General features: G+C 42.8%; 1 protein-coding gene across 1 annotated transcript in view; it reads left to right on the forward strand.

Annotated features, from left to right (window-relative positions):
• LOC138952758 (E3 ubiquitin-protein ligase TRIM9-like) overlaps nucleotides 1-17,457 on the forward strand; it is a 36,442-nt gene extending 18,985 nt beyond the window's left edge. Inside the window, exon 3 of the mRNA XM_070324478.1 lies at nucleotides 16,944-17,457. Coding sequence (XP_070180579.1) covers nucleotides 16,944-17,351 — 408 coding nt within the window. The 3' untranslated portion in view covers nucleotides 17,352-17,457. The remainder of the gene's footprint in view (nucleotides 1-16,943) is intronic.
• Nucleotides 17,458-23,195: the final 5,738 nt, after the last annotated feature.

Raw genomic sequence — 23,195 nt, forward strand, 5'->3', positions numbered from 1 at the left:
ATTACATCAAGTGGGCTCCGATAATGGTCATGACTTCTTGAAGATTGGCCAAACTTTTATCGCAAAGAGGGAACAGAAGATTCGGCTAAAGTGGACTAGACATCTGTCAATAGTTGTTGAAAGCTCGAAGAAGAAACGGTCATGGTTGATATGCTTATCTCCAAGGTGGGGATTATTCGAGTTCGGATGCCACTTTGTATAGCCCACGCTTCTGTCCACGATTGTGGTTGTTTCATTTTGACCTCTTAGTTGTATGCATGTGCGATTTACCGTTAGCGTTGCACTCACACAAAAATGTTATCACATAGAAAAGCTCATGCAAAATAGCATTTGTTTTGTTAGCTTTCCTCGTTTCGTTGTCCTAATTTGGGCAATCCAAGTGAATTTCCACGATGAATTATTCATGTGGTTGCACCCTTTACAGAGGCAAGGATACAGCATTATTAAAGTGAGCGAGGCCATTGAGTTAATAACATTGTTCTCGTTGGCAAGTGTTGTCAATGCAGTGTCATTCAAGGACAAAATCCAACCCGCAGGCGCGCAGACAAACACAAGCGCGCGCGTATGCATGCACCAATATAATCTCACATGTGCGAGCTCTCCCTCCCGGGGCACACAAAATATGCACTTCTATAAACGCTTGCCGAAACGCGCACCCCCCCCCCCCCCCCCCCCCCCAACCCCTTCTCTCTATAAATAACTTACAATAGTAAGACTGATCAGAACTCATCATTAATCGATGAAACGCTCGGATTTTATTTCGGTTGGCCAAACGTATTTGCACAATAGCGTCAAAATGGAAAACACAGTTACGACCAAACCAATGGTTACGCCTTACCCCCCCCCCCACACACACACACACACCCACACCCACACCCACACCCCACACAAATCAAACCAATACCCACATCCCCATTGAAACACCTGACCCAGATAGCCTTCACGCGCTGAAAAGGCCGCACGAGCAAATCATCAGTATAGGCTCGCCGAAAATGACATTTTATTGACGCAACAGGAAATAAATCTATGCGTGCACAGTAATGTTGCTCGGGCGTTTGTTTTGGATGCGATACTATGCCCCACCTCTGGGGAGTTTTAAGGTTGCAAGGTCTGCAGACAGATTAACAATCATAAAAGTGTCACTTGCATCTAATTCGCTTGTTTACTGCCCCTGAATGACCGGGCTTGCAACCCTATGTGAAAGCATTGCTTGGGAGGGACCGTGGTGAATGAATGTAGGTTACTGTTCCAAACAGCAGTTTTTCCTGTTTTTATTGTCCTTGCTCCAACTAACGACAAAGATCAGGCAGCATTTACATTTTACTGATAGTGTTCGAAAGCCAACTGCAATTTTGGACTTTAAAAATGATGTGCACGCAAAGCGTTGATGGCGATCATTGTCTTCCGAGGAGAAAACAATCATACAATATAGTCTTCGTTAATTTTCGCAGTAAAATACTTCCTTTGGTACAAAGACCCTCGTCTGTAAGTTCTCTTCTAAAATCATTGTGAGTTATTATCTCAAGTTAGTTAACAGGTTCCTACGTGTTCTGAACAGAAAGGATGACGTCAGTTTCTTTGTTGTATGTCGCGTGCGTGGTTTGGGAGGGGAAAAAAGAGACAAAAGGCAGGGAGGATTTGGGGGGAGGATTCCTGAGGTATCAAGAGAACTAGGACAGGGAGGTATTTCCGCAACTTCAAGTGCCCCAAATCCTCCTGGGCTTCAGTAGGTACCCCTGGGTTTTGTAACTGTCGGACTTAACATTCAGCAGTAAAGTCGTGAAGTCCAGATTTGCCTGGAATTAACCCTTTCTCCCCTGTAACCGTCCACCCTGAGGACTGACATCATCGTGTTTTCAGCCCCACACACCCCTCCCCACAACCTACCCCACCCCCCATTCCCGCACACTTTCCCCTTGTATCTGCCCCGAGGTGTTCGCCGTGTGTGAGACAGGTGTTAAATTAACAGCTTGAAGTGTAAGGGAGGGTGGCAAAACTCAGTGACATTCACACCCGTATGCGTCACTGCTACGTACCCCCTTGTCTACGGGGTAATCTGCCTTCCAGTCAGTCGTGACGAAACAAACCACCCACTCTATACAAGTTTCGGGGATACCGTAGAACCCATCGTAAAAGGGCATAACCTTCTATAAAGGGACAAGTAAGCCTTCGTTTTAGCCTATCATCACATACATGTCCCTTATATAGGTAAGTCACCTGTGAGCACGTTAAGCCCCGCCCCCATCTAGTACCGTTTTCAGTTTCAATGCATTTGCCGTTGCTAAATTACTGGAATAGTCATGTTTCGTGTGCGGTGAAAGTAAGTGTATACATTTATTTACGTGTCAAAACGTGTGATTGTTTACAGCATTCATTTTAGCATTTATTTTGGAACGCATCGCGAGACACTTTTATGTGGGAGCAAGTCTGAGTTTTCAAATCCACTTGCTAAACACCTTAACTATAGTTTGTATTCAGTGCACTTCCAGGAGCAATGGTATTACACGAACAGGAAATAATTAAAGTCTCGACACTCTATACATCGGGCAATAGCTGCATAATGCATTGAGGGCGATTTGTTAACTTCCGACGGAGCAGGAACTAGTTTTGCCTAGCTTTGCTTTTCATGTATAGCTCTTAGAATTTACTAAGTTCAGTTGGTGTGATTTTTTTTATTTTAATAAAGGCGTGGAAAGGGAGATTGAGAACAAAGTTAGTACGAACCAGCACGTGCGTGCACGCACCCGTGCATAGCTTGTTGGTTTTACGAATACGCCTGCCCTTGAGGGAGTACTGGAGCGCAATCATCTAGCGTGCATCCCTGCTCCTATACTCTTTTTTAAACTGAACTGAAGGCACACATCAATGATATCTGAGTTCAAGGCGACTGATGCCGAGTTTTAAGGAGAATCAGACAATGGTTCAGGAAATGCGAGGCAGGTGGTGCTTCAAGACTCCAGGGTACAGCAATACCATTGTATAAGAAAACCCTCACTGGATGAGTAGAATGGCTTTCATGGAAGCAGGTGCTTTTCTGTCACAATTGTCGCGTGTTACACGTCTTCGAGTATTCCCTGCAAACACTACAATGGATCACGTTTTCAATTGGCGGGTGTAGTACGTATATCGTAGATCTGCCTTTCTCTTTCTGTCTGAGTTAACAGTGTTTATTATTTGAAATTTTCTTTTGTTTGTCATGCTTACTTTTGAGTGCCGTGTCTCTGTTTGTGTTGTTGTCTTGTTATCTTCATGTAATTCATGCGTAAGTCAAGTGTATAATGAGTATGCATGAGTTGTTAATGCGAAAGAATGTGTATGAGTGTGCATGAGTTGTTAATGCGAAAGAATGGCAGTGTATGAGTGCGCCTTGAGTCGCCTTGTGGTGAGATATGTGCGCGTTATAAATTCTCGTATTATTATTATTATTATTATTATTATTAAAAACTCTTGAAAGCTCGAGTAAAGTTGACCCTTTTGAAAATCTTCGAAATTCTCAGCAAGTCGATTTAAAAATATGAATCACTATCTTCGGCGTATCATCAGCACATGTCCCAACTAGGCCAGTAGGTCTTGAGAGGACATGAATCTCGAATAGCCGGTCGAACAATCTATAAGTAAGCAATTTAAAAAAAAAATTTTTGATTAAACTATCGTATAAACCAAGTCATGTCCAATATAGGCAATTTAGACCTGACGGACAATAAGCCCCTTAACTTTTCCAATGGAAGAAAGGCAGGGCTTGGAGGGGGAGGGGATGGGTGTCAATTGTCTTCAAGGGAGGTGCTATTGTACAACAATGGCTCAAATTGTATTTAAAAGGCGTTTGTCAGGTCTGACTCGCGCTTACCTCTGACTGGGCAGTGGCGACAAGCTCTTGACTGACCAAGTACTCTACAATTTTGTTGTTGCTGACGGCTGGTGTAGCGGATGTATAAGTATTACTGAGCAGTGGTTACAAACTGTTGACTGGCCCGAGTTCTGTATAATCGTATTGTAGCCAGCACGGATGGCAGCAGAGCTGAAGAAATGCTATATGAGCCTGTAACAACGTGTTGAAGAGGGTCACTGTGACACTTATATGAAAGGGTTGTTTCGTATGTTTGGGTCGATGGATGTCATACTATTAATAGCCTTTGTGAACATGGACAAAAAGAGAGAGTCTACACAGACTCAGGGGAAACCTGGTGTAGAAATAATTGGGAGTGTCAGCCGTGCACTCGACAGTATATAAGCCTACTCATTGGCTATTCACATCTGTAACTATGGTTGAAGTGGAAATTTCACGAGAACAGTTATTCACATCTGTAACAATGGTTGATTTGGAAATTGCACGAGAACAGTTATTCACATCTGTAACAATGGTTGAATTGGAAATTTAACGAGCAAAATTGTGTTAATTAGCGTTGCGATGGAAACCATGACATTTATTTGCATAGAATTATTATGAGCTTTTTACATTTAGTCAAGTTTTGACTAAATGTTTTAACATAGACGGGGAATCGAGACGAGGGTCGTGGTGTAAGTGTGTGTGTGTGTGTGTGTGTGTGTGTGTGTGTGTGTGTGTGTGTGTGTGTGTGTGTGTCTGTGCGTGTGTGTGTGTAGAGCGATTCAGACTACTGGACCGATCTTTATGACATTTTACATAAGAGTTCCTGGGTATGAAATCCCCAGACGTGTTTTTCATTTTTTTGATAAATGTCTTTTATGACGTCATATCCGGCTTTTTTAAAAGTTGAGGCGGCACTGTCACACCTTCATTTTTTGAGTCACTTGAGAAAAAGTGACTCTATGTAATCGGTCAGTGTTAGTCTGTCCGGCCGGCCGTCCGGCCGGCCGGCCGGCCGTCCGTAGACACCACCTTAACGTTGGACTTTTCTCGGAAACTATCAAAGCGATCGGGCTCATATTTTGTTTAGTCGTGACCTCCAATGACCTCTACACTTTAACGATGGTTTCGTTGACCTTTGACCTTTTTCAAGGTCACAGGTCAGCGTCAAAGGAAAAATTAGACATTTTATATCTTTTCTCGGAAACTATCAAAGCGATCGGGCTCATATTTTGTTTAGTCGTGACCTCCAATGACCTCTACACTTTAACGATGGTTTCGTTGACCTTTGACCTTTTTCAAGGTCACAGGTCAGCGTCAAAGGAAAAATTAGACATTTTATATCTTTGACAAAGTTCATCGGATGTGATTGAAACTTTGTAGGATTATTCTTTACATCAAAGTATTTACATCTGTAGCCTTTTACGAACGTTATCAGAAAAACAAGGGAGATAACTAGCCTTTTCTGTTCGGCAACACACAACTTAACGTTGGGCTTTTCTCGGAAACTATAAAAGTGACCGGGCTCAAATTTTATGTGAACGTGACTCATTGTGTTGTGAATAGCAATTTCTTCCTGTCCATCTGATGCCTCATATAATATTCAGAACTGCGAAAGTGACTCGATCGAGCGTTTGCTCTTCTTGTTAATCACATGGATTGAAATTTTGGCCAAGCAATTTTCGACGAAGGCCGGACTTCGGTATTTCATTTCAGCATGGAGGCTTACAAATTAATTAATGACTTTGGTCATTAAAAATCTGAAAATTGTAATTAACATTTTTTTTTATAAAACGATCCAAAGTTACTTTTATTTTATTCTTCATCATTTTCTGATTCCAAAAACATATAAATATGTTATATTCGGATTAAAAACAAGCCCTGAAAATTAAAAATATAAAAATTATGATTAAAATTAAATTTCCGAAATCGTTTTAAAAACAATTTCATCTTATGTCTTGTCGGTTCCTGATTCCAAAAACATATAGATATGATATGTTTGGATTAAAAACACGCTCAGAAAGTTAAAACGAAGAGAGGTACAGTAATGCGTGCTATGCAGCACAGCGCAACCGCTACCGCGCTGAACAGGCTCGTCACTTTCACTGCCTTTTGCACTAGCGGCGGACTACGGTCATTGTGAAAAAATGCAGTGCGTTGAGTTTCATTCTGTGAGTTCCACAGCTTGACTAAATGTAGTAATTTCGCCTTACGCGACTTGTTTTCTTCTTCGTTTGTATGTGTACCGTGCAAAAAGGTAACTTCCATAAAGACAAATCAAAAGAACTGAAAAATACGGAATGAAACTTCAACACTAAGTAACAAAGGAATGGGCACTATACGTATTCTCAATAAAAGAGTTTATTCTTGGGCAAGATAATTGAAGCTTAAAACCAGCCAACATACACACCGGCACGGTTGGCCTAGTGGTAAGGCGTCCGCCCCGTGATCGGGAGGTCGTGGGTTCGAACCCCGGCCGGGTCATACCTAAGACTTTAAAATTGGCAATCTAGTGGCATTATGGGGTTAGTGCTAGGACTGGTTGGTCCGGTGTCAGAATAATGTGACTGGGTGAGACATGAAGCCCGTGCTGCGACTTCTGTCTTGTGTGTGGCGCACGTTAAATGTCAAAGCAGCACCGCCCTGATATGGCTCTTCGTGGTCGGCTGGGCGTTAAGCAAACAAACAAACAAACAAAGCCAACATACACTGTGAATTAATAGCAAACATGAAAGCATAAAGGTAATTGTAAATGGGATTCCCACATAAAAAGTCTCATTGCTAAGTGTAGAAAGTCAATTGCGTGTTTTTGGTTTATTCAAGTATCGTCTAAACAGAAAATCGCTTGAAGTTATATACACATCCTTTATATTACCATTGTTTGATTACGCGGACGTTATTTGGGATAACTGTACGAAGTGTTTGTCAGACGAGTTGGAGACCTTGCATCTCGACGCGAATTATTGTAGGCGACGTCGTCATAAACTCTTGCTGTATTATAAAATTGTAAATCGTTTAACCCCAGCATATTTATATTCCAAACTGCCTGTCTTGGTTTCCGATGTAAATCCTTACCACAGACGACGCCCTCTTGAACGTAAGGTTCCATTATGCAGAAGTGAGTTATGTAAATCTTCATTTTTTCCTTCAACGACAGCTTTGTGGAATAATCTTCCAGAAAATATACGACAAACGCAGTCAATTGGTGAATTTAACAGATTTTTGATGAATGGAGATGTTGTTGTTCCACAGTATTATTATTTAGGCAACCGTAAGGCACAGGTATTTCACAGCAGGTTGAGATTAAATATGAACGATTTGCAACAAGACCTTGTTAACCGACACCTCTCTGATAATTTAGAATGCACGTGTGGAGTACGCCCGGAAGACGCTGAACACTTTTTGTTACATTGTCCAAAATGTAAAGAACATAGAACCATTTTATTCAATAGTCTACCAACGTACGCTCTGGATTGCAAAACACTTTTGTTTGGCAATACTGATTTAACTATATCTTTGAATACGAAAATATTTTCTGCTGTACAAGATTACGTTATGTCAACTGATCGCTTCGGCTGATATTATATTAACAGTGACAGCAATAGATGTAGCAAAGCATTCTCTCTCTCTCTCTCTCTCTCTCTCTCTCTCTCTCTCTCTCTCTCTCTCTCTCTCTCTCTCTCTCTCTCTCTCTCTCTCTCTTTCTCTTTCTCTCTTTATTTGTATAAAATATTATGAAATATGTTGAAAGAAAAGGGTTGAAGTTATCACTTGTTCGCCATGTCTTGTTATCAGAATGTGTATTGATTATTAGTTTTGGAACGTGTCCATAAGCAGTCTGCTTGTTAACGTTCTTAATGTTGTTACTGTATATAACATGTATACAAGAAATTAATAAAAACACGCTTAAACCAAAGCATAAAGCAAAGCAGGATGACGATGTTATAGGGGAAAACTGTACTGCATGTATTTGGAAGGTAAACGTGTTTACTTCGGTATTTGTTTCTGTTGTTTATTTTTTTTCTCCATTTGTGATGCTTGAGTGATGTACTTCTGACTTTTTCCAACTCTCTTGTTTTTCCATCACATATATTTCTGTATCAGAGGAATGCACAGCAACATACAACAATCGGGTAACGCGTTTATACTTTTTTTGTGCTACGACACCAACGCGTATTTGCAACGAACAGTTTATAAATACCTTCACGCATCTACACACACAAGAACGCAAGCACACACACACACATGCTTGCACAAAGCACACATGCTCTAAAGGGACGGTAGCACACACACACAAACACACACACGCACGCACGCACGCACACGCACGCACACGCACGCTCTCTCACACACACACACACGCACACACACACACACACACACACACACACGCACACGCACACACGCGCTATCCTCCTCCTTCATCTCTTCCCCCTTCGTCTCGAGCTCCTCCTCCAGCTTCTCATCACATCTTTTTTCTTCTCTTATTTTTACCCTCCACCCACAAGTCTTGCGAAGAGAACCCCCTCGTGTCGTCTTTTTGTGTTCAGAGCTATTGGCACAGCATAAATCCCAAGAACCTCAGACTGCAGTTCACCAACTCAAAGGAAAAGCAAACACATTAAAAGGAACACCTTGGCAGATTTTTTTGTCTTTAGTTTTCTTTCTCTCTTTGAAGAATGTACAACGAATCTACTGTAGTGGGTAGAGGTTTCAGTTTTGGTTCCACGCTGCTACCTGCAAATGCAGTTCGTGATGGCAACAGGTACAAGAGCGTAACCATCAATGTGTATGACGGCATACTTGTGCCACAAGTGAAAATGTGTATGACGGCATACTTGTGCCACAAGGGAAAATGTGTATGACGGCATAATTGTGCCACAAGGGAAAATGTGTATGACGGCATACTTGTGCCACAAGGGAAAATGTGTATGACGGCATACTTGTGCCACAAGGGAAAATGTGTATGACGGCGTACTTGTGCCACAAGTGAAAATGTGTATGACGGCGTACTTGTGCCACAAGGGAAAATGTGTATGACGGCATACTTGTGCCACAAGGGAAAATGTGTATGACGGCATACTTGTGCCACAAGGGAAAATGTGTATGACGGCATACTTGTGCCACAAGGGAAAATGTGTATGACGGCATACTTGTGCCACAAGGGAAAATGTGTAGATAACACAATCATCTTTGTCATTTTCACTGAATGTACTAAAAGTCTGTTGCAACACCAATAGTTTCAAAACAAATACAGTTAAGTTTTGATTTTTTTTCCCCGTTAGGAACAAGAGCAAAATGTGTTGATATCAGAGAATAACTCAGCTTTTGTTTTCCAAATGTGATTGCGAATTGAGATCAATGTCGTAGCGCCAACATTACTGTCTTCTTCCTGCATGTGTTATTGCCTCTCAGTCAACAAGTTCGTGCCCAAAACCGTAATTACAATTATCTTGCAAGACGCCGCTAATTAACAGGTATATAAGTGGGAAAACAGACTTGACATGTATCCATCTAAGTAACATGTTTGGCACTAGCAAGCCACCATACAAGATGGAGCGAATGACGATGGTGTAAGCGAAGATGGCTTCTGCAAGGTCTCAAGGTGATCCGTACCTATCGCGGCGTCAGGTGTTTCGTAGGATAGAGCCAGTGTCATGGGGATTGTCTTGCAGGTCTGTTGTAGGGCCTGCCAACCGTTGCCTTTGCTTGCATCGTAAATAAACGCCTGCCGTCTCCTCTCGCCACACTGTCTTCGGATTTCTGCGCTCTGAAAATAACTTACTGGCTGTGAAAATATTTTGGACACAGGTTTTTGGCTGGTATTTTTTGCGTGCTTGCTACTTGCAGTGCAATGCGTGTTCCACGTGTGTGTAGGCGAGACAAGAAGTGCTGTGTCGATAGATTTTTTTGTTTGTTTTGTTATTCTTTGAGGTGGGAGGGGGGGGGGGGGTTACAATATGTATAGTGCCACCTTTGCACGTGATGAAACCCGAAGAGGGGGGATTCACGAAATGTAAAACATCTCTAATTCTTCACCCGAAAGGAGGAAAAGTGCTAACATTTGTTTGGACTTTCGTGGCCGTTGGTTTAGTTCAATTATGTTTCCATATGTTGGTGCTTTTTCCATGTTGCTTCCAGCCCAAATCTAACTGTATAAAATACAATATGATATTGTCTGCACAGCGTGTCTGCGATGTCTATCTCCTCAATCAATACACTTTACCACTAAGACCCCCATTTACTATTTTATGTATGAGAACAAAAATCAAAGCCCGTGTGTTTTCACATTCGTTTGACATTTCTTTGATCCATTGTAAAACAAAATGTCACTCAACGTGGTAAGAACCTGAATTATTTACACTAAGTTCAGAAATCTCCTCTTTGAAGTTTGGCCTGTAATGTGTAAACATCAAACTGCTGTTCCCTTTGAAGATACTCTTGTTAATTGTCCTACACGGAAGTAACGAGATGACAAGAATCAATTCATATTTGTACATGAAGCTTAGAGGGCGAGAATAGTGTGTCCGTGTGTTTGGTTGTGTGTTTGGTTGTGTGTTTGGTTGTGTGTGTGGTTGTGTATTTGTTTGTGTTTGTGGTTGTGTGTGTGTGTGTGTGTGTGTGTGTGCGTGTGTGTGCGTGTGTGTGCGCGCGTGTGTGTGCGTGGGTGCGAGCGCGCCGCGCGCATGTGTGCGTGCGTGCGTGTGCGTTACCATCCGTACACCCCGTCGTCGCATATCTGAGTCCGGTCAGTTCTCACAGCCCTCATCTTCATGCTTTCATTCTAAACACTTCTTCGATAACTGAAGTTTACAGCAAAATTGAAGCTAACTCAGCAAAAACACACACTCCATCCCAACCTTCCCAATCAACGCTGTCAGGAAAGCCGACCACCTGCTCATTGAGACACAATGGTAAATCAGCCCGGTAGTGGATGTTCAATAATTCACATTCGATCTAATCCCTGAATCGAGCAGCCAGTCTGAGCAGAATCGACCGGATGGACATTTCACCCAGGGAAAAGAGCTATAGGGATGGAGAAAACGAGGAACAGGTATTACGGCTTGCTTCCAATAGTGCCAACAGTGATAACTGACGAGTATCTCTGTGATTGTATAATTATCACTAACTCCCCCTCCCTCCTCATCCACCCATCCAGCCCCCCCCCCCCCCCACCAACAAAACTCTTCTGCATAAGGTTGCCACAGAACCAAACAACCGATGCTGTTGCTGCCTTGTGGATGTGTTGTGCTTTTGGTTCACGCACGAGGCAGCTTACTGTCACAAAAAATCTTATCTATTATCTCTGAATTAGCATGCAAGGTAACGGCAATTATTGTGCAGTTATTTGCAATTATCACTCATACATGTAACTGTAACAAATTGCAATTTTACTTTCAGCTCTTCTTTATGGTGGCATACCATTAACTCTTGATTATTGTCATCATTGTAATCATCTTTCAAGATTTCCCTAACTAAGGTGTGTGTGTGCGTTAAAACTATCAATGACAACTTACAATGACAAATCATACAGATAAAAGAGATTTTTTAAAAATTTTTTTACAGAGAACCGTTTTGGCACCAGTATATAATTATGCAACCCGGCCTAGACTGTTAACCGAGCAAATGAGAGACCGGTGAAGGGGGCGGGAGGGGGGTAGGGAGTAGGGGGGGGGGGGGAGAGGGGGTAGGGAGGAGGACATGGTCAGCCGATGTTGGGGTGGGCGTTGGTGATGTATTGTCCGGGAGCATCCGCAGACAGACAAACACTTGTAGCGTCGTCAGCGGGTCCTCCCTCCCAAGTGGTTCGTTCTCGGGGGATCTGTATTTTATTGACGTTTGTCTCATCTTGAGAGAGGACGGCGTTATTGATGTAAGTGGTTGCGATGATTTGGGAGGGGGTGGGGGTAATTGGTTGTGATAGAGAGAGAGAGAGAGAGAGAGAGAGAGAGAGAAGGGGGGGGGGGAGGGGGAAGGGATGCAGAGAGAGATAGAGAAAGGGGGGGGGGGGGGGGAGGGGGATGTAAAGCAGGCGTTTTACAAGAGTCACAGACGCACCTTTTACCTACGACAGGTGGTCCTCTTGGGCGCTAGAACGGTAGATGCGTGATTGATTCCGTCATGTTTCAGATATCAAAATTAGGTTATTCTACTTGACTTTGACTTCAGGTCATCATGATACAAAATGCATGTACCTTTAATTGCGGACACTATGTCCTTCAGGACGCAGTCTGACATGTTTCTGGCAAGTAGGTTTGCATTAAACACTCAGCACGACTGAATCTCACAGGGGGCAGAATCTCTATAGCGCGAGACATCCGTGTCACACACGGATTAGCATTAGGATTAGGCTCGTGTCAGAACACGTTTTTCCTATGTCGTTGTCAGACTGCAGTATTAAGACACGGGCATAAATATAATGACATACGAAATATTTCGTCCGTGCGTGCAGTCGTGTGAAATCTGTAGGCCCTGTGTTTTATAGGGAAGGCTCCCATGCCCATCACGATCCGCTGGTTTCAAACAACGGAGGCTGCGGGGAAAATTCACTTTCCATGATGCAAACGCCTAGTAAAGAGGGATTAGAGTCTTATACCTGGTTTGGTTTATGAAGACATGCTGTGTCAAGACTTGAATGCATTACATACATCAGTGGGAGTGTGTGTTTCTCCTTGCTTTCTGATTTATTGGTTTTGGGGACCTGGCACCAGTGGTTTTACATCATTTGGATTATGTCCTTTTTACATTTAGTCAAGTTTTGACTAAATGTTTTATCATAGAGGGGGAATCGAGACGAGAGTCGTGGTGTATGAGTGTGTGTCTGTGTCTGTGCGTGTGTGTGTGTAGAGCGATTCAGACTAAACTACTGGACCGATCTTTATGAAATTTTACATGAGAGTTCATGGGTATGCAATCCCCAGACTTTTTTTTCCATTTTTTTGATAAATGTCTTTTACGACGTCATATCCGGCTTTTTGTAAAAGTTGAGGCGGCACTGTCACACCCTCATTTTTCAATCAATTTGATTGAAATTTTAGCCAAGCAATCTTCGACGAAGGCCGGACTTCGGTATTTCATTTCAGCATGGAGGCTTAAAAATTAATTAATGACTTTGGTCATTAAAAATCTGAAAATTGTAATTAAAATTATTATTTTTATAAAACGATCCAAAATTACTTTTATTTTATTCTTCATCATGTTCTGATTCTAAAAACATATAAATATGTTATATTCGGATTAAAAACAAGCTCTGAAAATTAAAAATTTAAACATTATGATTAAAAATAAATTTCCGAAATCGTTTTAAAAACAATTTCATCTTATTCCTTGTCGGTTCCTGATTCCAAAAACATAAAGATATGATATGTTTGGATTAAAAACACGCTCAGAAAGTTAAAACGAAGAGAGGTACAGTAAAGCGTGCTATGCAGCACAGCGCAACCGCTTCCGCGCTGAACAGGCTCGTCACTTTCACTGCCTTTTGCACGAGCGGCGGACTACGGTCATTGTGAAAAAATGCAGTGCGTTGAGTTTCATTCTGTGAGTTCCACAGCTTGACTAAATGTAGTAATTTCGCCTTACGCGACTTGTTTTTTAATTGGAAAGAGAGAGAAAGAAGAGAGAGAGAGAGAGAGAGAGAGAGAGAGAGAGACAGAGAGAGACAGAGAGAGAGAGAGAGGGGGGGACAGAGATAGAGAGAGAGACAGAGAGAGACAGAAAGAGAGATACCGAAACAAAAAGAGAGAGACAGAGAGAGACAGAGAGAGAGAGAGAGAACAAACAAACGAACGAACATTATTTTACAAGGATAAAAGAGAGAGAGAGAGAGAGAGAGAGAGAGAGAGAGAGAGAGAGAAAGTGAGAGAGGAGAGAGACAGATAGATTTAAACAGACAGACAAACAGATAGAAAAGGGCATGTCTGGGAATGCCTAAAAATGTATAGGCATTTGTGATGAGAGAGAGAGAGAGAGAAAGAAAGAGAGAGGGGGGGGGGGGGGGCAGAGAGGTAGACAGAGAGAGAGAGAGAGACAAACAGACAGACAGACAGACAGACAGAGAAAGAGAGAGAATGGTTGGGAAGATAGAGACACAAAGAAGAACGAACAAATACGACAAAGAATGGAGTACAAAAAAACTCTACCTGATGGAGTATGCTCGAAATCCGACCCTAACTGTACCTTTGAAGTTCCAGGTAGTCAGTTGTTGAGTCTTCAAACACCAATATCTTCTGTGACGCACAGAGAACAGGCGCGCCAGCACTTCGCAAAACAACAAGTCGTTTTTACGGACTCGAAAATAGTTTTCTCCAACCTCTCATTATTGCTGAAGAAGTCGTTTTAGAGTCGTAAGTGTTCACGAGTTTGCTCCTCCAGATTTTACACAAATATGAGAACACTTGAAGCTGTGAAAGGCCTGCATTGTGCAGCGATGAAATAAAAATGCTTTTAACATTTCGTATATTGTATATAGCGTTTGCAGGTTTAATGTTGGCGATTAAAGCTGGCGCTGATTGGGTTATGAACTTTTAAGGACGAGAAAATTGAGGAAAAAATATAACCTCTCTTTATTTTACATCACTATTCAGTGAGAAAGTGTCGTCTTGCAGGGTCGAATGCTAAGAGGACATTTTTCTTGAGAGGTGATGATTTCAAGAAGTTTCAGATGTGAAGAGTGTGTTTAGTACACATGAAAGCATTCGTTGTTCTATAACGTTCGTGTTTGATCTCGTGCAATCACTGCCCTGAAGGTAGGTATGCCATGAAAATATTTAATTATAAAGGCTTGTACTGAAAAGAAGAACATTAATGACTGCTTCGAACACGATCATCATATTGCTCAGAAGGAAGGGCGGGAGGGAGAGAGAGAGAGAGAGAGAGAGAGAGAGAGAGAGAGAGAGAGAGAGAGAGAGAGAGAGAGAGAGAGAGAGAGAGAGAGAGAGAGAGAGAGAGAGCGAGCGAGCGAGCGAGAGAGAGAGAGAGAGAGAGAGAGAGAGAGAGAGAGCGAGAGAGAGAGAGAGAGAGAGAGAGAGAGAGAGAGAGAGAGAGAGAGAGAGAGAGAGAGAGAGAGAGAGAGAGAAACCTTAGTTTTTTTTGTATCAGCAGCTGTTTATCTGAAGTCGTGGAATTGTCCACAATACTTTCTGTGTTTTTCTTCGTCGAAGAATGTTTCTTCCATTTTGGTCATTTAGAGTCGTAAGTGTTCACAAGTTTGCTCCTCCAGATTTTACAAAAATAAAGCAGTTATCCGTGTAAGATGAAGTTCAGAAAGTATGTTCTCCTTTCTTTCTCGCTCCTTCTTCTTCCATAAATCCTTGTAAAATAAAGTTCAGCCACTTAGTTCTTCTCCTCCTTCTCCTTTTGCCACCGTCTCCTCCTCCTTTTGCCACCGTCTCCTCCTCCTTTTGCCACCGTCTCCTCCTCCTTTTGCCACCGTCTCCTCCTCCTTTTGCCACCGTCTCCTCCTCCTTTTGCCACCGTCTCCTCCTCCTTTTGCCACCGTCTCCTCCTCCTTTTGCCACCGTCTCCTCCTCCTTTTGCCACCGTCTCCTCCTCCTTTTGCCACCGTCTCCTCCTCCTTTTGCCACCGTCTCCTCCTCCTTTTGCCACCGTCTCCTCCTCCTTTTGCCACCGTCTCCTCCTCCTTTTGCCACCGTCTCCTTCTCCTTTTGCCACCGTCTCCTCCTCCTTTTGCCACCGTCTCCTCCTCCTTTTGCCACCGTCTCCTCCTCCTTTTGCCACCGTCTCCTCATCCTTTTGCCACCGTCTCCTCCTCCTTTTGCCACCGTCTCCTCCTCCTAATCAGTAATTAACTTTCCGTAGTTCCGCTCGTTTTGACGTGAGCGAAAGTTTTGATATGACATGATGTGTGTTATGGCTTCTCTTTTATCTGATGGCGACTTCAATGTAGTTTACACGTTATGTTTTTGCCCTTTACCTAAGAGTCTCGCCCGCTGAGTATAAATTTGCTCAAAACTGCTATCCGGCAGTCATCTTAATAGACAGGTTTGGGTGCTATCCGGGTGCATCTGAATGCACATTACTCAAGATTGAAACGTGCATCTCCTGGCTTTTACGATTTGATCGTCTGAGTTCGTGATTATATCTGATTGCGTCTCAGAGAGCACGACAGTTACATACAGACACGATTGCATCTCTATATTGTTGTTGTTTTTGTGTGTGTTTTATGTCTATTTTAAATTATTACGTTAACAAGCAGATGATAGAAACAGACGTTGCGCAAGGGGAAGTCTGATGGGGGAAAGTGTGTCTGTGTGAATGTGGAGGAGGGGGGAGGGGGGTAGGAGAGTGGTGGTAGGCGGGTTTGGAAGATAGGGGGCGGGGGGGGGGGGGGGGGGTAGGATCTTAATGGAGATGTGATTCAGTTTTGTTTTGTTACTTCATTTGATTTGTTGTTTTGTGCTCTGTTGCCATGAAAATAGCCCATGCAAAGATTCCTATCGAGTCGATTGAATGCTCATAAATGTCATTTTGTTGTGTGGAGTATTGCGTTGTGTTGCGTTGAGTTGTGATGTTTTGTGTTTTTCTGTGTTTTTCCCTTTCATTTCTTTTCTCTTCTCTTCTCTTTTCTTCTCTTTGAGTACAGCTCTTCATGTTACCATTCACACATAGATGTTTTTATTCCTTCGCTTAAATATATTGGACATTACACCATGAAATCCCATACGGGAGTGTAGTAGAGCATGGAAAGACTATAATTATGGTCTTGCATATACCACGCAGGTGTCTGAAACTGAACCTTGACCACTAAAACGCCTCCTTGTCACTCGATACAAACAGAAATGAAAATTCCCTTCCGGAGATTTGAAAATGGGTTCCGGATAACAAAGGGTCAGGTGGACATTTTTGAAGATTTTTATTTTATTTGTTCAATATTATTTTGTTGTTGTTGACATTTTCTTTCATGTAATATGGCTTCAAATATTGTGCTTCGCCCCTTGCACCGTAACAGAGCCACTGCCCCTTGATCTCGCCGGGGACCTAGCCTACCCTGGAGGAACCCATTTTTCGATTTGCTAAGCCACCATCCCTGTACGCATGTGTCATACGCACAACAATCATTAATGAACACCCATTCTTTTTTCTTTTCTTGTTGCAGGTTTCTCCTGGTCTGATCAACCGTGTGTCGATGGCGGACATCAACTTCAACAAGGAGATGGAGCTCGCTCCCCGGGTGTCTCCGGAGTTTGAACTGACACTGGACAACACACCCTGCATTCATACCATCCAGAACATGAACTTCTTCCAGATGAAAGGTAAGCGTGGAAAGAAATCCGAAACGGGAAGACTATACTGGTTATTTTTCAAATTCAAGAATGAAACCTTAAAAATAAATGAAGTAAATAAAAAAAAATTAAAAAAGCTACGAATCGCCGATCACACCAAAAAAAAAAAAAAAATGTTGGGTTATTGTTGTGGATTGTGTGATAACAGACAAAACATAGACAAACTGGCGAACCAAACAAGCAGACGGGTTACACACACAAGCCAGCAGCAAAAAATCTAAACAAATATCATCCAGATAAACATCTGGACATGTGTTCATCTCAGAACGCTCGAGTAACCACAAGAGAAGTGCACCTGGCAAACGGTTTCATAAAACCATCGACTGTGATCCCGGCGTCTGACAGACCCTTTAGAAAGACATTTGTAATCTCTCTTGCAGCATCTGATCAACAAAACTGCACTCAAAGATGGAGTTATGAAAATAATGTCTCTCCCTTATGATGAATCATGTGCAAAGGAGTTAGGTTTTGTTGTTGTTGTTGTTGGCTATCCTGTCTCTGAATCCGTTTCAATCTCTGACTCTGTCTCCGCTAGAATATATTTTTTCTGTATCTCTGCTTTACTATCTCTGTCTTTGCCTCTGTCTCCCCCCTCCCCCTCCTCTTCTTCCTTCTGTGTCTGTCTCATCTTCCCATTCTGCCTCTTTTTACAATCTTCTTAACCCCCTCCCCCCCTCCTCCCTCTATCTCTCTCCTGAGACTCCGCTCAGCCCGTCCACAGCATCTCTTCACTTTCCGTATTTATTTATTTTTTACTTCATTATCTGCCCCATAAAGTCTTGCTGGCTGGGCCGAGGGACATTTGAATCCCAGGTAAAGCCATTCTTACCTGGATCAACTGACAGGTATTTTCGAGGCGCGCCAGGTGTGTTGAAAGCTGGCTCCCTCACGGACGGAAGCGGCGGCTCGGGTGGAAGCGGGAGGGGGGGAGGGAGTGGGGTGGATTTTGAGCAAATTTTGCCAATTATTACCTGCCCCAGCCCCCTGGCTGGCACCAAGGGGGATATCGCACATCAGTAGAAATGGCTTTACAACTGAGTAGAGGAAAGAACAAGTCGCGTAAGGCGAAATTACTACATTTAGTCAAGCTGTGGAACTCACAGAATGAAACTGAACGTAGTCCGCCGCTAGTGCAAAAGGCAGCGAAAGTGACGAGCCTGTTTGGCGCGGTTGCGATTGCGCTGTGCTTTACTGTACCTCTCTTCGTTTTAACTTTCTGAGCGTGTTTTTAATCCAAACATATCATATCTATATGTTTTTGGAATCAGGAACCGACAAGGAATAAGATGAAATAGTTTTTAAAACGATTTCGAAAATTTAATTTTGATCATAATTTTTATATTTTTAATTTTCAGAGCTTGTTTTTAATCCAAATATAGCATATGTATATGTTTTTGGAATCAGAAAATGACGAAGAATAAGATGAAATTGTTTTTGGATCGTTTAATAAAAAAAATACTTTTAATTACAAGTTTCTGATTTTTAATGACCAAACTCACTCATTAGTTTTTAAGCCACCAAGCTGAAATGCTATACCAAACCCCGGCCTTTGTCGAAGATTGCTTCGCCAAAATTTCAATCAATTTAATTGAAAAATGAGGGTGTGACAGTGCCGCCTCAACTTTTACAAAAAGCCGGATATGACGTCATCAAAGGTATTTATCGAAAAAAAGAAAAAAACATCCTGGAATATCATACCCAGGAACTCTCATGTCAAATTTCATAAAGATCGGCCGAGTAGTTTAGTCTGAATCGCTCTACACACACACACAGACACACACACACACACACACACACACACACACACACCACACACACACATACACCGCGACCTTCGTCTCGATTCCCCCCTCTATGTTAAAACATTTAGTCAAAACTTGACTAAATGTAAAAAGAACGATGGAAAAAAGTGGCAGAAGGAACGAGTATGAAATGGGAGGTTTGGGATGGGGAAGGAATTGAAGGACGATGGGGAAGGAGCAGGTTATAATAAAGGCGAGGGTGGGGTTGGAATGGTTGAGAAAGAAGAAAGGGTGGGAGAGGGCAAGGGGGGGGGGGGTTCGTCTGTGTGTTTGTCGTGTTTTTGTTTGTCTATCTGTCGATAAACACAAAAGGTACGAGACACGTTTGGTGTACGTAGGATGGCTTGGGTCACCGAGGTCTACCCCCCCCCCCCCCCCACACCCCACACACACACACACACACTCGCACGCACGCACCCACACTTACACCCCCCTCACACACACACACACACACACACACACACACAAGCGCACACACGCAAGACATTTCTCTATTGCCGCTGTTGAAGCATTTAACCGTGAAGCGAAACCAGCATCGAGTGAAGAAATGTGCCAATGATCCCCTGTTACCCAGCATGTCGCTACCTCTATTATACTCGTACTTCAAACTGATGCCTTTCCCGCTGCAGTTGTTACTGTTGTTACTGCTGTTGCAGCAGTTGCTGATGATGCTCGCGTTGTTGCATTCAGGTTACAGAACGCACGTCTCTCTGTCTCTCCCTTACTCCTTTCTCTCTGACTCTGTCTCTGCCTCTCTGTGTGTGTGTGTGTGTGTGTGTGTGTGTGTGTGTGTGTGTGTGTGTGTCTGTCTATCTCTCTCTCTCTCTCTCTCTCTCTCTCTCTCTCTCTCTCTCTCTCTCTCTCTCTCTCTCTCTCTCTCTCTCTCTCTCTCTCTTTTGGGTCCTTTGATTTGGTTCATGTTTTGTCGTATTTTTACCTCGTGTTTTTACCGCTAATGTTGTTTTTGTTGGTGTCGCTGCAGCTGCCGCTGCTGTTGCTGTTGCTGTTGCGTGTTCTCGATTTTCTTTTTCGTTCTTCTTCTTTTTGATTCCCCTTGTATTGCTCTCGCTCTTCCTGACACGTTTGCTTTGCCTCTTTCATCTTCTTTCTGTTTTTTGTTTGTTTCTTTCTCTTCTGCCCTCATCTTCTTGTACTCTTCCTTCTTCTTAGTGCCTGTATGTTTGTTTGTCTGCCATCCTGTCTGTCTGTCTGTCTGTCTGTTTTTGTCGGAGTTTCAACGAAACAGATTTTCAAGGAAGGCAAGAAAACTGCCATTTTGTAGTGAGTCAGCAATGCTCTTTTTACGACAAGTCCTCTTTCCGGCAACTGCCACGCAGAGGTACAAAAAAAATCGGCTATGTCTACGGGGACTATCCATCAAATGTCAATCATCGTTCTCACAGTACGCAACTCAGCGAAGTGCAAAGCCACAAACGGAAGACTTTTTCTTGTTGTTGTTGTTGTTGTTGTTTTTGCTTGTTCTTGTAGGTCGTTGCAGCTCTACGCACGACGAACCGCCAGAAAACGACTTGTACATATTCTAGGGGAACAGCTCTTAGACTGTAGGCTTGTTTGCTGGATCGCTTGCTTGCTTTTTATTCCCAAAGATAACGACTGGCCTCAATGCTCTGAAACCTTGAAGGAAGGCATCCGTTGTGAACACTCGTGACCCCTTTGTTTCTCTTGAGTGACCATTGGGTGAATTGTGTAGAATGTTATTATTTTCGTAACCGGTTTGGCGGTGTGACATTTAAAGGGTCATTATAAGATGTAAGACCTTTCTTGTGGTTGTTTTCCGTAGATAGTGTCTGCTGTGTGGTTAATAACTACAAACGAGAGAGAGAGAGAGAGAGAGAGAGAGAGAGAGAGAGAGAGAGAGAGAGAGAGAGAGAGAGAGAGAGAGAGAGCTACAGAGACAGACAGAGACATTTACAGAAAGACAAACAGATAGGCAGACAGGAAAAGAGACACGCAGACAAGGTTAGTACAGGCAACGCCATGAGAGTCGAAGAAGGAATCGACAGTTGTGAAGATACAGTCGAGTAACTTTCGAGACAAAATAAAAAAATCCTCACCGATGAAGACATTAGCACAGACCTCATGCTGTTCCTACCCGGATCACTTGAGCTCTCCCTCCCCCCGTATAAGTGAAATGACTTCTGCAGACCGGTAGTTAGCTTTGCGTGTTCTATCATCGTCTCTCATCACCGAAACTGGCTTCTTTCTGTAACTCCTTTTTTTCACACAGTAAAAATCAAGAGAAACCTCTGTACTATATGAAGAGAACTTTGTTGGCCGGGTGTTGACTCGATCAGTATCAATGAAGCAGATTGACGACGGGTCAACAAAAAGATTTGTATTCTTATATTGTGCGTGGCCCTTTTTCTCTCAAGAAGATGCTTATATGTTGTAGCTTAGCGACCGTGCAGTGCTTGCATGCACTTTCGGTTGGAAGGCGCCAAGCGTTTCTGCAAAACTATACTTTTTTGCTCGTCGTCGACGGATAGATCGTTGCACTGAAAATATCTATTCACATATAATTCTGACTCTCATATTGATTAGTTTTTGCACATTGGAAAAAAATCACCGCGTGTAAGCTGTGGACTTGCTTGATGTTGTGAGTTAAAAAATACTCTGTTCGTACTGTGTACAAATCAGTTAATATCAAAGTTCTCTACTCCCGCATTAGCCCAGCAACAAATATTGAGCCTGACAAGGAGATTACAAATTTGATTCCTTTGAAATGTGAACGTCTCCCACTCTCCTTCACCGTTTAACAAGACAAAGTGGGAAAATGGAAAAATAATAAAAGTGAAGTTTAAAAGTATTCGGAAATCAGAGAAGTCTGGACTGATTTGCAAGTTAAGCTTGTACATTACTCCCCCACAAAACGCCGATGGAAAGTTTAAAGCAGACAAGAAAGCGGGAAACAGCCAGTGTTCACAGAATAATGATCAAAGCTAAACCGGCTGCAGACTGCCCAGTGGGGAATACGGAACTAAAACTTTTTACGATGGACGCGATCTGAGAAACCATCTGTGATGGCAGCCTTTTCCACCCCACCATCCCGGGGTTTTCAACACTTTGTTCTCTTTTGTCTGTGTTTTTCCACCTTGGACAGAAAACCAATAAGCACACGGAGGCGTCGTCTGTCTCAAAAAGACATTATTCGAAACTAAACTGAAAACAAGGGGGTGATTTTTTTTTTGCATTCTATTTCCGTCCGCATGAAAAGCCAGCTCCGATGTCTAAGCCGCTGGATTTTGAACCGCACTTCTCCTTCTTGCATTTGTCTTTCAGTCTCCCGGAAATCCCTGTATAGATTCTAGAGATAAATCAGGATAAATCCCAGCGCTGGATCTGGTACCAGACCTGATGTAATAAACCAAATGATAAATAGCTGAAACCTGCACATTATCTTCCGGCTCTGACCGAAAATGTCAGGACAGTAGTAGATCAAAATACAATTTAAAGCCGACCTCGCACTTTTCTCGCTCGTATTAATGTCTCGAGCTCTGTCATTATCACCGGGGAGCAGACGATATGACCGATTTTGGAAGACCTTTTCCTGGCCGGGGCACATTTTATTTCACCTTCTTTTACCCTCCTGCACATCAGCACTGCCTGGCTTTGACGATAAAACGGTCGTTTGCTGAGTCTGCGAGTTCACTGTCGGTACCTTTTTGGTTATAGTCAACACTCCTTCTTTCTCTTCTTCTTCCTGCCTTTGTACTTCTCATTCTTTTCTGCTTCCGTTCTATTCATTTTTGTTGTCGCGATGGGGTTTTTTTTCGTGTTTTTTTTCTCAATTTTATTTATTTCAATTGTCAGTAACGAAACTCCCTTAGTTTTGATGCCTTTTCTTTTTCTTTTGCTATATCGTTTTCCTTGATAGTAAACAGCCAGAAGCTCCGTCGATGGAAGATTGAAATTCATATCCGAAGGAAAACCTAATGCAGACTGTTTGGATTGGTTGTTGGTATTGGCAACGTCCCTCCGCTCATTCATGAAAAACGATTATTAAAAGAAAGTGTTAACTGTCCAAGCAGCAGACAGTATTTAAACAATATTCCAACACTCAAAGTCCACATACCACAACTTTAACCAAACTTCACGTCCAAAAAGTGACATCGCTGACCCTTTAAACTCTTTATCCCACGACGATGCCGAGGACACCGCCAAAACGGGGGACTAAAACGCGACGTCCCCAGTTTTATTGCGTCTGGTGGGGCCAGCCGAAAGTGTTAGGGGGGAAATCGACTG

The sequence above is a fragment of the Littorina saxatilis genome, linkage group LG17 (assembly GCF_037325665.1).
Source record: "Littorina saxatilis isolate snail1 linkage group LG17, US_GU_Lsax_2.0, whole genome shotgun sequence".
Classification (NCBI taxonomy): domain Eukaryota; kingdom Metazoa; phylum Mollusca; class Gastropoda; order Littorinimorpha; family Littorinidae; genus Littorina; species Littorina saxatilis.